The sequence below is a fragment of the Stegostoma tigrinum genome, chromosome 29 (assembly GCF_030684315.1).
Source record: "Stegostoma tigrinum isolate sSteTig4 chromosome 29, sSteTig4.hap1, whole genome shotgun sequence".
Taxonomy (NCBI): domain Eukaryota; kingdom Metazoa; phylum Chordata; class Chondrichthyes; order Orectolobiformes; family Stegostomatidae; genus Stegostoma; species Stegostoma tigrinum.
In genome coordinates this window covers 42,580,785-42,598,703 of record NC_081382.1, presented here as the reverse complement: position 1 = coordinate 42,598,703, position 17,919 = coordinate 42,580,785, and the positions used below count along the sequence as shown (strand labels likewise).

General features: G+C 42.5%; 1 protein-coding gene across 7 annotated transcripts in view; it reads right to left on the bottom strand.

Annotated features, from left to right (window-relative positions):
• miga2 (mitoguardin 2) overlaps positions 1 to 17,395 on the bottom strand; it is a 54,930-nt gene extending 37,535 nt beyond the window's left edge. Inside the window, exons 1-4 of one of the 7 annotated variants that reach the window (XM_048559255.2) lie at positions 17,319 to 17,393; positions 9,764 to 9,814; positions 8,889 to 8,995; positions 4,792 to 5,238 (exon numbers count right to left, since the gene is read on the bottom strand). In XM_048559255.2, coding sequence (XP_048415212.1) covers positions 4,792 to 4,887 — 96 coding nt within the window. In that variant the 5' untranslated portion in view covers positions 4,888 to 5,238; positions 8,889 to 8,995; positions 9,764 to 9,814; positions 17,319 to 17,393. Of the gene's footprint in view, positions 1 to 4,791; positions 5,239 to 8,888; positions 8,996 to 9,763; positions 9,815 to 17,236 lie in introns of all 7 variants that reach the window. The other 6 variants (XM_048559256.2, XM_048559258.2, XM_048559259.2 and 3 more) reach the window with 6 other exon arrangements.
• Positions 17,396 to 17,919: the final 524 nt, after the last annotated feature.

The window sequence follows — 17,919 nt, the reverse complement described above, 5'->3', positions numbered from 1 at the left end:
AACTTGTGGAGTTGGAATAACGTATTAGCATGGATAGACAACTGGCTGGCTAGTCGAAAACAGTACACATAAAGGCATCTTTGTCCAAATGGCAGGAATGTGACAAGGATGGTCTTCCAGGGGTCTGTACTGGGCCTCAGCATTTTACAATTTATATCATTGACTTAGTTCAGAGGATGTAAGGGACAGCAGCTAAATTTGCAGATGAGAAAGATACGTAGGAAAGTATGTTGTGAAGGTGGCATAACAAAGATGCAGACTAATATAGATAAAGTGAGCGGGCAAAACTCTGTCAAGATATAATGTGAAAAAGTGTCAAATTGTTCATTTTGACAGGAAAAATGAGAAAACGGTATTATTCATATGGTGAATGACTGTGGAATTCACAAGTGAAGATGCTATCTGTTATTATGAGGGGAACTGAACATACAAGTAAGAATATTATGTTTCAGTTACAAAGGCATTGTTGAGTCCACAGCTCAAATAATGCGTGCATTATTGGTTTCCTTATTTAAGGAAGTAAGTTGAAAGTGGTTTACTCAATTGACTCCTGGAATGAGGGGGTTGTTTTAAAAGGAAAGATTGGACAGGCTGGACTTGTCTTCACAGGAGCTTAGGAGTTCAAGTGTTGATCTGATTGAAGGTTTTAGTTTTGGCAAGGTGGATGTGGAAAGATACTAAATTTGGCAGGATAAGTTCAGAACTAGGAGACAATTTTAAAATTAGGGGTCACGCTTCTTGACAAAAACGAGGGGAATATTTTTTCTCTAGACCCGAGAGACTTTGGAACTCTCTGCCTCGGAAAATGACAGAGGTGTCATTCAGTATTTTATAAGGCAGCGGGAGTTGATTCTCTTGCCTAACAAGAATTTAAAAGGTTACCAGGGATTGTCTGGAACATGCAATTCAGAACAGAAACAGATCAGCTATGATATTACTGAATGGTGGAACAGTCTTGAAGGAACAGATGGGCTCCTCCTGCCCGAGTCAGTACTTTTGTAGAATGAACCACTGGAACAGACAACAGATTTATGCTCAAGCATTTGTTTCTGAAATGAGAGGCTTTGAATCCCAGAAAGATGCTCAAGAAAAAAGCGTGAAACCTACACCACTGCACTGCCGTGATGCTGAGCTTTAACAGTGAATGCCAGCAAAGAGAGCATAAAAATCAATGGTAGCGAGTTTTGAGAAGATTTGTAGCTCAGGTTAAGTTTCTGGACGTGAGTTTGCTCACTGAGCTGGAAGGTTAGTCTTCAGACGTTTCGTCACCATTCTAGGTAACATCATCAGTGAGCCTCCGACGAAGCGCTGGTGTTATGTCCCACTTTCTATTTATCTGTTTAGGTTTCCTTGGGTTGGTGATGCCATTTCCTGTTCTTTTTCTCAGAGGGTGGTAGATGGGCTCCAAATCAATGTGTTTGTTGATGGAATTCCGGTTGGAATCCCATGCTTCTAGGAATTCTCGTGCGGGTCTCTGTTTGACTTGTCCTAGGATGGATATGTTGTCCCAATCAAAGTGGTGTCCTTCCTCATCTGTATGTAAGGATACGAGTGATAGTGGGTCATGTTGTTTTGTGGCTAGTTGATGTTCATGTATCCTGGTGGCTAGCTTTCTGCCAGTTTGTCCAATGTAGTGTTTGTCACAGTTCTTGCAAGGTATTTTGTAGATGACGTTCGTGTTGCTCGTCTGTATAGGGTCTTTTAAGTTCATTAGCTGCTGTTTTAGTGTGTTGGTGGGTTTGTGGGCTACCCTGATGCCAAGAGGTCCGAGTAGTCTGGCAGTCATTTCGGAAACGTCTTTGATGTAGGGGAGAGTGGTTATGGTTTCTGGGCCCGTTTTGTCTGTTTGTTTGGGTTTGTTGCTGAGGAATCGGCGGACTGTGTTCATAGGGTACCCATTCTTTTTGAATACGCTGTATAGGTGATTTTCCTCTGCTCTGCGCAGTTCCTCTGTGCTGCAGTGTGTGGTGGCTTGTTGGAATAATGTTCTAATGCAGCTTCGTTTGTGGGTGTTGGGATGGTTGCTCCTGTAGTGTTCCGAATCACAGCCTTACTCAAATATCTGGAGAATTAAACAAGAGAGACTTCCAAAAATGAAACCAGATGGATTCAACACACCACGCTTCTATGGACTACCAAAAATTCACAAACCAGGAGCCCCCCTCAGACCCATAGTCTTGCTACCTGGAACACCAACATACAGATTAGCCAAGGAACTACACCAAAGACTAAAACACCTAGTAGAAGACTCACGCCACTCCATTCGCTCCACCCAAGAATTCCTGAACACCAAAGACACCAAGATAGAAGAGGATGAAATAATGGTCTCCTTTGACGTAACAGCCCTGTTCACATCCATCAACATCAACCTGGCCAAAGAAACACTGACTACACTATTAGAAGAACAGAAGACACATACACCAGACACCATCAACCTCATCAGCAAGGACAACATCAAGCTAGTGGACCTATGCCTCACCATCCACTTCACTTTCAATAACAAAACCTACAGACAAACCAACGGAACACCCATGGGGTCTCCGATATCAGGGTTCTTAGCAGAGGCAGTAATGAAGAGACTTGAACAAACAGCTCTGCCAATCATCCAACCCAAACTTTGGGTCCGAAATGTGGAATGACACCTTTGTCATCACTAAACAAAACAAATTAGAGGAAGCCTTCAAGACCATCAATAATACCCTTACTGGCATAACATTCACAAAAGAGGAGAAAAACAACAGCAAACTGCCATTCCTAGATGTCATAGTAGAGCGAACAGCCAATGGGAAACTTCAAACCAGCGTCTACAGGAAAACAACACAGAGACCAAATACTGAACTACAGGAGCAACCATCCCAACACCCACAAACGAAGCTGCATTAGAACATTATTCCAACGAGCCACCACACACTGCAGCACAGAGGAACTGCGAAGAGCAGAAGAAAGTCACCTATACAGCGTATTCAAAAAGAACGGGTACCCAATGAACACAGTCCGCCAATTTCTCAGCAACAAACCCAAACAAACAGACAAAACGTGCTCAGAAACCATAACCACTCTCCCCTACATCAAAGACATTTCCAAAATGACTGCCAGACTACTCAGACCTCTTGGCATCAGGGTAGCCCACAAACCCACCAACACACTAAAACAGCAGCTAATGAACTTAAAAGACCCCATACAGACAACAAGCAACACAAACGTCATCTACAAAATACCTTGCAAGAACTGTGACAAACACTACATTGGACAAACAGGCAAAAAGCTAGCCACCAGGATACATGAACATCAACTAGCCACAAAACAACATGACCCACTATCACTAGTATCCTTACATACAGAGGAGGAAGGACACCACTTTGATTGGGACAACACATCCATCCTAGGACAAGCCAAACAGAGACACGCATGAGAATTCCTAGAAGCATGGCATTCCAACCGGAATTCCATCAACAAACACATTGATTTAGAGCCCATCTACCTCTGAGAAAAAGAACAGGAAATGACATCACCAATGCAGGAAATGACATCACCAATGCAGGAAATGACATCACCAATGCAGGAAATGACATCACCAACCCAAGGAAACCTAAACAGATAAATAGAAAGCGGGACGTAACACCAGTGCTTGACTGGAGGCACACTGATGATGTTACCCAGAATGGCGACAAAACGTCTGAAAACTAACCTTCCAGTTCACCGAGCAAACTCACATCCAAAAATCAATGGGTTTAACTGAACTGCATCAAGCAAAACATCTAGAAGAGGGAGTGAGATATCAGACAGCATCTCTTCATTCATCACTTCAAACTCAAAAACCAACCAACCAACTCTAGTCAATTTAAGGTACTGAACTCCAGGTTATACACTCACCAGTTTGGCTTTATTTTTAACTTTACTCCACATATGTACCAAGATACAAATCAAACAAATTAAATGAGTTGAAAAGCAATCCAAGTCTTAGGTCCAAGAACACCCCATTCTGGTAAATGTGTGGAATTCATTATCTTAAGAAGTGGCCAAGGCAAATCGCATCAACACACTTAGGGTAAGTTAATGAAGTACATGAGGGAGAAAGAAATAGATAGGTACGTTGATCGGATGAAATAAAGCGGAGTGAGAGGAAGCACTTGTGCAAGACATATGGTACGGTGTAGGAAATTCCACTGAACGTAATAAGGAGCACAGACTGAAGGGATGAACTATTCCTCTGTTGCGTGCATGGGCCATGTATGGAAATAGCCCGACTAGTCTTGATGGGCCTACAACACAAAACAAATGTTGGCAAAATTTACTTGAGGGGAATGCAACAGGCTGGTGAGTGGATAAAAAGGATACCACAGAAGGTAGTACTATTCTCAAATGGGACTCAGGAAATAATACCCCTGGCCTCAAGACACTTACTGCTGGAAAAGGTGTTTCATTCTCTGGCACTTGCATCTTTCAAACCCACAAGTAATTCTATCTTCTTAAAATTATTCCCCCTCATGTCGGGTCATGCTCTGCCTGACTACACCCACTCCCCCCCCCCCCCCCCGCCCCCCCCTTCCACACCTGGCAGCTATAGTCCTGGACCTGTGTCACGTCAGCTCAAATGTTAGCTTTTCAAAGGCTGCAAAGTTTCTGCCAATGTTTTCTTTCAAATTACACAAACTGCAATTATTTGTAAGTCAGAATGGTGAAATTACTTGGCATACCTACTTTGAAAAGCACATACAATATCGGAGTTTGTGAGGATCCAACCCACTCACCCTCAAAGAGAGAATCTTGCCCTGTTGGTCATCAACGTACCTGCCCAAATGTAGAGTACAGGAATACTGGAATCTCAGCCACTGTCATCGCCAGGGCTTGGATAATGGATGCCCCGTCCGTTCTCCTCAACGACATTGTGCACCCAGGTCAACTTTTCCCGTACGTCCACAAGGAAAGGATCTGTTTGCCGAAGTCTTGTTCAGTCACTTGGCGAGGGCCATCAAGCAGAGGGGTTTGGGATGTTTCAGTCAGTTCTCATTGCATTTTAAAATTCAGAATCAGGGCTCCCTTGAGGATGGGGTGGAGCTGGTGGGCGGTTTGTGGTGGAAAAAATGCAGAAAGCTGCAATCCCCACAAAACTGAATGGTTGCCCTAGTCCCTCTCTGGCGCTTCCTTCCAATGCCAGTAGGTTGACAGCTCTCAATTACCATGCAGCTCCAGTCAAAGATCCTGCCCTAGCCTCAGTGTTCTAACCACTTGCTCCTTCTAGATTAATGAAAAGCCAGGATTAAAAACAAGGTAACAGTAGCAACCAGCAAAAACAAACACAATTGCCACAAACATATGGAGCCTTGTGCATCCAACTCCTTACTCAGAATAACCCCAAACTAAGAGGCGGCAACTCGGGACTGCAGCATGACGCCTGCATTCCATTATCGCCTGCTCTCCCCTCCCTCCGAATGGCATCAGCAGGAATCAGCAGTTCTTCAGTGCTCCCAAGAAGGTCAGCAGAGGGTAGCAGCAAAGAAGGGAGAAAAGTGTCTTCAACAAGAAGCTAAGATTACATTCAATAGTTCCAGACTGGTCTGAGTCTGTCTGAAATTCTCCACTGATCCATTTGGAATCATTCACTTACAGCACAGAAGATGACTAATATAGCATTGGCTATTTGTTAGAGCATCCAAAACTAATCCCCAACAGTCTCATAGAATTTGTATGTGCCTCTGTTTCAAGCTTTTTACCTTAATAAATGCACGTATCTATCGCGACCATTCCTTTTAGCAAAGCCCATGTGGTCCAACAACTCTCCACAAACAGATTTCTCAAATTCCCTCCTAAATTTCTCTTTAAACTGTTAACCCCTTGTCACTGACTCAGTTAGAACAGGGCGACATTCTCTATCTGCCCCACCAATACCAGCATAACGTTAATACCCTCAGTACAGAAAATAGCTCACCATTCCTCCCCATCTCTCTTGTTACTCTTCAGAGCTATAAATTCCCAGCGCTGCACCATATTAAATTAGTCTATACTAGCCATTCCTCATTTTAATGTGCTTCCTATGATGAATAATACATACAATGCCATAATTAACATAAAATACCTTGTCCTACACACAGGATTAGGATTCGATTTGATTCCATTGCATGGGATTGAGATCTTTTTTACAAGTACAAACAGAATATCATGAAACATGCACAATTTTAGAAATAATAAAATAGTCAAAGTTGCTCATTTCCAGAATATTTCAGTGAATAATTAGCAAGAAAAACAAAAGCTTTTGCACTGCCTGTGAGTGTAGTCCTAGAAGGTTCAATTGAAAGAATCAAAGGAGAGTTTGTACTTGAAAAGGAAGAATTAAAAGAGTTATAGGGGCTAAGTAGGGAAATGGCACAGGTGAATTGTTCACTTGAAGAGCTGGTGCAGGTACATTGGGCCAAATGGCCTCCTTCTGCACAGTAAGTAATTCTGAGATTGAGAATTTGTTTATGAGCAAGAAACACTCAAGTCAAATATCAGAGCACTATATCACAAACAAAATCAGACAATAGTCAATAAATTAATTATGAAACTGAGATACAACTACCATGTCATACTGAATTAAACATTACCAGGAAGGATGCGAGTGACGAGAGCCCTTTGAAGATTTTAAACATTCCTTCTCAATTTGTAAAAGGTAAGAATTGAAAGATGAGGGTTTTGTCTGAACTCAGAACAAAAGAAGGTAATTTGGTTTTTTTTTGCATGGCTATTGCTTAAGGCACCAACTGTGTTGTGACAGATTGAACTCAGTAATGATTATTTGCAAACCAAAAACAAGCCGACGTCAAGTCTGAGAATTTAATACTGCGGCCAAACCCTACATTTTGTACAAATTTATTTACTGCCTTTCCTCACAGATTTGTAAAATCTAAGTGAAATTTTAAATAAATTTATCGACCTCCAGATTCACTTTCAGAAGATTTGACTCTCAAGTCATCTTTTTTCATTACATCTTTCAGTATCTTTCCATTGAGTGTTTACTCCGAGTACACGCTGTTTTGTGCGAAATGACGTAACCCCAAATGAATTTAAAACAGGACTCCTACAGAGACTGAGCCATAGGTTTAAATGGAGCCTCAGCTACACAAGTTCAAAGCTTAATTAAATACTGCAATATACAGATGGGGAAAGCTCTGTGGATCACTGGTTCTTCAAGCATCAGCAAACCAGAAGAGTACCAACTATTCCAAATTCAACCTCTTCCAAACATAAACCATGCGACACCAAATGGCTGTCCTTTAACAGGAGTACTGCCCAATCAGCAACAGTGCAGGGACATACTTTAATTCTCCCCAGATTAACAAAGTCAGAGCAGAATATTCCTTGTATCATTGCATGTGCCCAGGGAGGTTGCAAATTTAAACCCAGCACCTAGCCAAGCTGTTGTAGGCTTGTTAGTAAGTTGTTCCAAATATGCTCACCACACAGCAACACTAATCTGACCTAACTGGCAAATAACAATCAATTTTAATTATACAGCACTTTTAACATAGCACAATATCTCAAGGCTCTTTAAATAGTTTTTCATGGGATGTGGACATCACTGGCAAAATCAGTATTTGTTATCCATCCCTAGCAGCCCTAGGGCTCAGTAGCTTGCTGGGCCATTTCAGAGGGAAGTTAAGAGCCAACCACATTGCAGTAGATCTGGAATCACAAGTGACAGACTGGGGATGGAGGGCAGACAGGGAGGTGCTATAAAACGAAAGTAGACATTGATCTACAGAACGGGTCACTTGGACGGGTGGTCAACGACAAAGTGCAACAGCAATGTTTAAAAATGGAATTTCAGAGCTTAGGGACCTGACAGCTCAAGGCACAGGCACCTTCTTTTAGCAACAGTTAAGTTCTGATCTCCAAAAGAATGCAGTGTGGGAGTCTGAGCCAATGGGACAGTTTCATTTGTACTTGCACTTGGGCCAACATCATCTAAATTCAAGAGCAGAAAACCGGGAAGGCTTCACTGAAGTTAATTCACTGAGACTAGTACTGGAAAAGATAAAATCAAAGCACCAAAAATGTTTTAGCATCGGGTAGGTTACGGAGTTAGCTGGTGTCCAATGCAACAGGGGCCTTCAACACCTTTCAGCTGAGGAGAGAAGCCAACTCACCACTCCATGTTAACCAGCTGTGACAGCATTGATGTACAGGCAAATCCATTTCCTCACCTTCTTCCCAAATTTCCCTGCACTCACTTCAAATATGCCGAATGCTGCTGGATTTGGGCATCACTAGCAGCAGCAACATTTACCATTCATGTTGCCCTGAGGACGAGGTAGGTGGCCCTCCACTCGAACACTGCTAGTGATCCGACACAGTTGCTTACTGGGCTATTTCCGTGAGCAGTTAAAAGCCAACGGTGACCTGAAACTGATGTCACAAGGAAATCAGACTGGGTTAGGACAGCAGATTTCCTGTCCTTCCATGACTGATGGATTTTTTTATGTTGATCTCACAGAACTTAAAAACAGATAAACAAAACTGAATCCAAAAGTAGCCATGATAATAAAATGTGAGGCTGGATGAACACAGCAGGCGCAGGCTCCTGAGATGCTGCTTGGCCTGCTGTGTTCATCCAGCCTCACATTTTATTATCTTGGAATCTCCAGCATCTGCAGTTCCCATTATCTCCAAAAGTAGCCATGGTGGGATTTGCAACTCCTGTTCTCTGGATTATTAGTCAATTACAATAACTGCTACACTTCAAATTAAGGATAGGAATCATAACCCTCTTATGTTGCATCTCATTCCAACAGCAGGCAGTCATGAAACAATTTGGGGGCATGGAAGCCACTGCTCCAGTTGATTATTTGATTATTTTTCCCTTAAACAATGCACAGGGTTGAACTCAAAAACATTTAAAAGGTATGTACCTTGAACACAGATTGAGGCTCACTTCCCACTATTCCACCAGACATCATTAGCCCCAGGGTTGGGGTATTCAGGATACAGTTTGGTACAGAACAAACATTACATCCTGCTGAAAAAGAGAAACACAACTAAGTTAAAAGGAGAACTGTTGGCACACTGACATTGAATGACGGTTAAAAAATGAGCAGTACATGCAGGGAAACCTCTTTCAAAACAAAATCTGAAATTTCTATCTGAACACAGCATAATTTCACCAGCCTGAAAAGGATTAAATATTTAAAACTTTGTTCATGAGACAAGGGCATATCTGCCCTCAAGAACTCTTCCAATCTGTTCTGTGCGATGTTGATTTTGATCAAACAATATTTTTCAAGTCGGTGTGGTGCACAACTTGGAGGGGATCAGGAAGGTCATAGTGTTGCCTGGGATCCTATTGTTTTGTCCTTCTGGGTGGCAGAAGTCAGGGAGTCAGAAAGTGCCATTGCAGATACTTCACAAGAAAGTCCCAACTGGAATGACTGCTATGTCACTAATAAGGTACAATGTTGTAACTAAAACTTCTTTTTAAAATAACGTATTCTGTGATGTGAAGTAGTCATATTGGCCATGACATGTTAACTCTGTTTCTCTCTTCACAGATGATGCCAGGCCAGCTGAGTTTCTCCAGCTTTTTCTGCTTTTCCTTCTGGTCTCCAGCATCTGTAGTGCCCCTTTTTTAAAAATTGTACTTATATGGCATCTTTTAACAGATAATAGTAGACACGGGGAACCTCAGAGGCACAAGAAACAAAGATGTACGACACACCAAAGGAGAAAATATTACAAGTAGCAATTATGCAAAGAGGTAGAAGTTTAGAGGGGGAATTCACAAACTTACAACATGGACAGCTTTAGGCACAGTTACCAGTGGTGGAGGTTCCTGCTTAATCTAAAATCAAACACAAGAAATACATGAAATTACAACACACCTACCCTGAATTTATTTATAAATAAATAAGATGCCAGCCTTAGAAGAAGTTAAAATGTAAAAGCAAAAATCTATTTGTTAACTAAATGAAACAAATCAGGCCTAACTACAGGGAATACCAAACTAGCCAGTAGGGTCAATTTGCTACAATTCAATGCAGCAGCTCAGAAAATGTGCCAAGGTATGGGAAACAGATATCATCCAATCTCTCTCCTCTGTTGTTTCTGAATTACAGTGTTAAAGAGAAAATCAACTACAGGTAACACCGAACTTGAAAACGTCCAAAATACAAACACTCGTACTTACAAACAGAATCCTACACAGTGAGGTATTAATATCAAAGATCTGAACATGTGAATGTCTGCTCATTTTTACAAACACCTATTTTATATTGTACTGTGTTCTGACTTGCATACAAATCGACTTATGAAAACACAGAAGAATGGAATCCATTCATAACTCAAGGTCTGCCTGTACCTGTAACATGAACCTATGAACAGGAAGCAGGAGTAGGCCATGCTCTGCCATTTAATAGGGCCATGGCTGATGTAATTTAACCTGAATTCTAATGCTCACTTACCCAGATAACCTTTACTACCCTTACTGAGCAAGAATCTATCCACCTCTTCCTTAAAAACATTCACCAAATCTGCTTTCACTGCCTTTTCAGGAAGGCAGTTCAAAGACTCATGACCCTCTGAGAAAATACATTTTGCCTCATCTGTGTTTTAAGTGAGCAACTTCTTACTTTTAAAAGTGACCCCTGGTTCCACATTCTTCCACAAGAGGAAACATCTCATTCAGTGGATGGAGCCCTGTTGCTTCTTGCTAGCCCTATGATCATTTTATTTGCAGGTAGCAACCCAATTCCATCTTGAAACCCATGATCAAATCTTCCTCCAATGCACTCTCTCAGCACATTCCAGACCCTAACCAAGTAAAAATGTTTTTTAAAATGCAAGTTGCCACTGTTTTATGTAAGGGCTGCCAAAACCTAAAGATGTTATATTGCAGGAAGCAGGTAGAGAAACTAAGTTAACTTTTAAGGGAAGATGGAATAAATATTTGGAGCAACGTTACAGGGCTATGAAGAGGCAGTTGGGTGGATTGCTGCAGCAAAAAGTCAGAGACAGAATCCCTGTAAACATCTAGTGGTGCGTGACGTTGCTACTACATCTGCCCGACCTGAAACAGTGAATGAGATTTAAAGCAGTATGCTAGACCAAAAGGAAAATAAGTGTACCTTACACATGTCTGACTAGATCTCCAATAAGGTAAGTATTCAGGATGCAGAACCCAAACATAATCAAATGGTTAAATACACAAGATTTGACAGCTTTCTGAAAGCAAAATAAAAATTTCAGCTAATTAATAGAAAGGAATTGGACACCAAATTACTCAGGATCCAAAAGGTACACACGAACATCCCATGCTGCAATGTTTTTTTGCTTAAGGAGAAAAATAGAGAACCTAACTACCAACTGTAGATTCTTCAGCACATAAACAATAGCTAGGAGTTTGCAACGTGCTAGGAAGAAACTCAAGAGATTTACACATTGCTATAAATAGCAAAAAAAACCAAGCTTGAGAAACTAAGTCAGATGATCCCCAGATGTGTTCCTGCATTCAACGTAGCCATTTTTTCCACATATGCATTTTACATTACATCTTATACAGTAAATAAAAGACTACTGTGTATACATTGCACTCTTGCTGCAACAAACCTATTAACATATTCACCACAGCAAGCCATCTGTTGCACTGAATTACTGCACCTCTTACACTGGAGTTACTTGTCACTGATCAAGCTTCTGGACTTGTCTCACTATCCCTTCATGTGGCTCAGTATTAGATTTTGTCTGATTAGATGAACGAAAAGCACCTAGAGGCATTTTTTTTCTGCAGTTAAAGGAACAACATAGTTATGGCAAGTGACTGCTTCAATAGCACTTAAGTTGGTGCAAGTCCTAGTGAAATCCTGAGGTCACGAAAGGTAAACTTTTCTTTTCACTTGTCAACATGTGGAAGCTGGATGCTTCCATTATCTCAGATACTGTCAATAATTACAGGACACTTGCAGAAACAGCCTGATCTAGGTGCAGTCATGGTCCTGGCACCACAAATAGCTTAGTGTGCAGGTGAAACCGTGCCAACATATATCTCACATTTAAACATATCCACACATAGCTGTAACTGTTGAACCATCAGTTGTTCAGTTAACTGAACTGCTGTGCTCAAACGCTGTACAAAACAAATGAAAAAACTAGCACCTCCAAAATAATCATTCAATAGTTACTTATAAATTCAATAAACAACTCAGGAGAAGTCTGTTTACCCAAAGGGTGAGGAGAACAATCATATGGGTGTTTTTTTTAAAAAAACAGCCTGCATGAACAAGTTACAACACCTGAGGCAGACAAGGCCTGTACTCAAACCTTTTACGGCAAAAGAACTGGATCCTACCACTTTGCCACAAGATCCCTTTGGAAGTGCAGTCAGCAGGACTTGAACTAACATTGGAAAATACCCATGGATTTCTAATCCATCACTTTAACCACTTGGCCCCAACTACAGACATGGAGTCTTTCAGGCAAATGACTTACGTATTTAAAAGTGAGTTAAATATGAAGGAGAAAGGAATACAAACATAGGAATCAGAAGGTGGAAAAGGCTACGCGTTCCCTTGAGCCTTCTCCATTATTTAATGAGATCAGGGCTAATCCAATCACTCCACATTTCTGCCTACCCTGGATAACATTTCAAATCCTGCTTATCAAGGATCTATTCATTGCTGCCTGAAAAATATTCAAAGACTTAGCTTCCAAAACGTTTTGAGGAACTCAGTACCAAAGACCACAACCTTCCATGAGAAGAACATTCTCATCAGCTGTCTTCAATGGATCTCCCTTATATTGAGACAGTGAACCCTATTTCTAGAGTACTCCTCAAGAGAAAAAATTCTTTTTACATCCAGCCGTCAAAACTCCTCAGGTTCTCGTGTTTCAATCAAGTCACCTCAATCTTCCAAACCCCACTGCCCAAGCATAGCCTGCCCAATGTTTTCTTCATAAGACTTCCCTCCCATTCCAGGTTGAGAACGATATGGCTGATAGGGTGAGATGAAGCAAGGTGGGAGGAGATGGAAAATATTGGAAGAGAAGTGGCACACTTCCCAGAGTTCAGGAAAACACAGACCTTGCAAACAGTTATCACCGAAACAGATCTCATTATATAAAAAGCAAGATCCCACAAACTGCAAATTGTCTGCAAAATGTCCTAATTTTAGTACAATGATCACAACTATGACATATTTAATTGGCTGTTGAAATGGCTTAGAACATTGGGAGTATGAAAGGTGCTGCAGGAATGCAAGGTTTTGTACCCCCTCAATGTAATTTCTACGCAACATGGGCACAATTTTTTTCCATTCATACATTCATTCATGGGATATGGGCATCATTGAATGGGCTACCATTTACTGCCCAGCCTCACTGCCATCGAGGAAGTGGTGGTGAGCTGCTTTCTTGAAACATTGCAGTCCATTTGGTGCAAGTAGTCCCACAATGCCTCGTTTCAGGAGTTCTCACCTCTAACCTACTCTTGTAGCCACTGTATGTGCATGGCTGGTCTAGTTCAGTTTCCAGTCAATGGTAATCCCGAGGATGTCCATAGTGGGGAATTCACCGATTGTAACACTATCAAATGTTGAGGCAAGGTTTAGATTTTTTTCTTGTTGGAGACGGTCATTGACCAGCACTTTTGTGGCAAATATGTTACTTATCACTTGTCAGCCTAATTTTGGAGAGTGTCTAGTACTGCTACATTTGGACATTAGACTGCATCAGTATCTGAGGAATCTCAAATGGTGCTGAATGTTGTGTAATCATCTGCGACCATCCTTACTTTTGACCTTTTGACAGAGGGAAGGTCACTGATTAAGAATTTGAAGATGATTAGGTCTATGACATTATTCTGAGGAACTTAAGGCTCTTTGGCATGGTGCCAGTGCTCCTGCTTCTGAACAAAAGCCTGGGTGAAGACTCAACTGCTCCAGAGATATGTAATACCATCTCAGAACAGGTCAATTCAAAACTATCTACCTTGACGAACTCCTCCAGAGATATCATGGAACAGAGATGATGGACATTCAACAACACCAACCATCTCAGAGTCACATAGTCATAGTACATGGAAACAGACCCTTCGATTCACCTAGTCCATGCCAACCATGTTCCTAAACTAAACTAGTCTTATTCGCCTGCATTGGCCCCTATCCCTCTAAACCTTTTCTATTCGTTTACATATCCAGATATCTTTTAAATGCTGTAACTGTAGCTACATCCATCACTACCTCTGGCAGTTCATTCCAGATACAAAACACTCTCTGTATAAAGAAGTTGCCTTTTGTGCCCTTTTTCAAATCTTGTCCTCACGTCTTAAAAATATGCCCTCTAGTTTTAATCCGTGCCCCACCCCCCCACACCCTTACGGAAAAGATCCGTGCTATACACTTACCTATACGCCTCATGATTTTATAAACGTCTATAAAGATCACCCCTCAACCTCCGACCCTCCAGTGAAAAGAGTCCCAGCCTATCCAGTCTATTTTTACAAGCCAAGCTCTCCAGTCCCAGCAACATCCTAGTAATTATTTTCGGAACCCCCTCCAATTTAATAATATTCTTTCTTATGCAGGGAGACCAGGACCAGTACACCAGAAGGGGCCTCACCAACATCCTGTTCAACCTCAACATGTCATCCCAACTCCTATCCTCAAAGGTCTGAGCAATGAAGACAAGTTTGCTAAAAACCCTCTTAACCATTTTGTCTACTGTTGACACTAATCTCAAAGATTTACGTACCTGAACCCCAAGGTCCCTCTGTTCTGCAATACTACCTGGGCCCTACCATTAATTGTATAAGTCCTGCCCTTTGTTTGTTTTACCCAAAAGCAATACCTTGTATTCATCCAAATTAGACTTAGTCAGCCAGTCTTCAGCCCATTGACCCAACTGAACAATTTGTTGATCAGGATAAAGGGAACTGCAGTTGCTGGAGAATCTGAGATAATAAAATGTGGAGCTGGATGAACACAGCAGGCCAAGCAGCATCTTAGGAGCACAAAAGCTGACGTTTCGGGCCTAGAAGGGTCTAGGCCCGAAATGTCAGCTTTTGTGCTCCTAAGATGCTGCTTGGCCTGCTGTGTTCATCCAGCTCCATACATTGATGATCAGGATATTGTCTTTTTGTGATTAGATAAACTTCTTCACAGTCCACTATACCACCAATTTTAGTGTCATCCACAGATTTACAAACCATGCTTTCTATATTCTCAAACAGTTTATCTAAATGACAAACAAAAATGGATGCAGTACCAATGCCTGTGAAACACCGCTTGTCACAGGTCTCCAGTCTAAAAAAATCCTCCTTTGTACAAGGGATAACCAGAGCATTTGTTTTTTCACCCAATTCCCATCAACTCCAGCTTTACTTAGGCTCCTTGATGCCACACTTGGGGAAATGCTGTCTCTTGTCAAGGGCAGTCACTCTCACCTCACCCCTGGAGTTCAGTGTTTATGTCCATGTTAAGACATGGCTGTCGCGATGTCAGGAGTTGTGTGGCTGAGCAAGTCATAACTAATTTACAAGCTCGTCACAAACAAGCCGCACAGGACACAAAGGCTGCCTGCTGCAGTCACTCTCCAAAAGGTAGGCCTGAGGAACACTGAGAGAACAAGGTGTAGAGCTGGAGGAACACAGCAGGCCAAGCTGCATCAGAGAAGCAGGAAGGCTGATGTTTTGGGCCTAGTGTTCCTCCAGTTCTACACCTTGTTATCGCAGATGCTCCAGCATGTGCAGTTCCTACTATCCCCGAGGAACACTACTGGGCCACCAGGAAGGAAGAGTCCAAGTTGTTGAAACACAAAAAAAATCCCTAAAAGTGTAAGTGCAGGTTAACGATACTCAGAAATAGGTCGACAGTATTTTGAGTTTACAAAAGAGGGTATTGAGATACAAATATTTAACAAAAAAACAATTTAACGCAAAAAAAGCATTGGCTAGAATGTGAGTAATGTACACACTGCTTTGGACATTTTATTATAGAAAGACAATTACAGCCACAGAGTAAGGATAATGCAGACACACTCATTATAAATGTGAAGAGGAAACAGAGGGCATTTCTACCAGAGAAGGGATTACTATGGCATAGTTAACAGAGTGTAGAGCAAGAGAAAGAATTCTGAAGAAGTGAGATATTGAACTCTGCGAGATGAGTCCAGATTCAAAGAACTAAACGGAATTTTGTAGGAGAGAAACAGGCCATCCAGCCCAAAAGATTGACATGTATATTACACGTATGCCCCCTCCTATTCCCTATATCAAACCCTCATCAGGATACCCATCTATCTCTTGCTGTCTCTCACCTGTGTATCCAGCTTCCCCTTGAGCACATGTATGGTTCTCACCTTCTCCACTCCATGTGACACCAAGAAAATCCACACTTTCTGAATCACATCTGTCCAGAATTTGAGCAGCCACAACAGGAAAGAAACAACTTTGGTTTTTCAGGATAGAAGCGGTTGGGAGAGAGGGGAAGCAGAGGGATGTGAGAATGAACAGAAGATTGGGGGCTAGAGAGATCATGAAGGGACACCAAGAGAAGGGGGGTTTGGAGGGTGAACGCAGAACAGTCATAGCTCATGCACCACTTCGACTGATCACTCAGCATGGTGAGGCAGCACACTAGTCACTGGCACTTGAGAAAGAGAGGGCAACCTCCACTTCACAGGGGGGCCCCCAATGACAGGATGCAACTCGCTCTTCAGGGTCCCATGCAGCTTCCAGGTAAGAAAGGCTCGACGAACCTTAGTACCAGCTGACGCCGGAGATCATGCCGGATCCAGGTGGCTCATCCACCATCCGATCCGGTTTTGATTCCACCCTTTGGGGGACCATCTGGGTGGAGCGTGCACATTCTCCCCATGCCTGCATGGGCTTCCTCCCACAGTCCAAGGGTGTGCAGATTAGGAGGGTTAGCCATGGTACATTGCGTCCAGGAACGTGCAGTCTAGGTGGATGAGCTATGGTGGTGGTGGGGAAGGAGCAGGTGATCATCAGAGGGCTGGTGCAGACCAGATGGACCGAATGGCCTCTTTCCGCACTGTAAGGGGGGGGGGTTCTAGGATCTGAAACAAACAAGAGAAACTCAGCAGGTCTGGCGGGCATCTGTGTACAGAGGGGGAGAAGCAGAGATAACGGTCGGAGTCCGGTTACCCTTTGCTGCTGATGATGAGGAGGAGGAGGATGAGGAGAAATGGTGGCTTTTACCTAAATCCTGCAAACGCCGGGGGAAGGGAACCGAAAGATACATGAACCTCTCACCTTACCTACAAGAAAGGTTTACTCAGCGAGCCAAGTGGGTTATTCTGAGAATTAACAAACCGTCCCTCCCTCCTTCACTCACCGACCCGCACAGCACTCGCCCTTGGCTTTTCATTCCCCCATCAGAGGACAAGTCCACCCCTCCCCCCTACTCCGACCACAACCAAACCTGCTCGCCGGACGTCCCACCCCGACTGACAGCGGCCTTTACCAATAGGAGAACGGGCTCCCGCCGGGCCTGACGTCATCCCACCAATAGAAAGGCCGCGGTGGCGGGCGCTGCGCCTCATCAGGTTTGGTTGAAGACGAAGACAGGGGTGGGTCACGTGATCGGGGCGGGACGTGGTCATTCATTGGTCGAAAGAGTACTGATTGGCGGTTAGGGAACCAATCATCGGTCCCGCCCGTGGGAAAAAAATTGACCATTTAACAGCAATTCCAATTTGGGGATTTCACATATTCCAAACATTCACAAATAATTTCCAAATTTATTACCTGGCAATCAACTTTTACAATAACTGCACACAACATGCCTAGCAAAATAGACTAAATGGTACATTTGTTGGACAGACAATGTTTGAAGGTGGCAAGACAATATCAAAATCTGTTACTCGCATGAAAATTCTTCATATTTTAGCACAGAACATGAAAAAGAATAACTCTTGCTAAATCTTAATAAACCG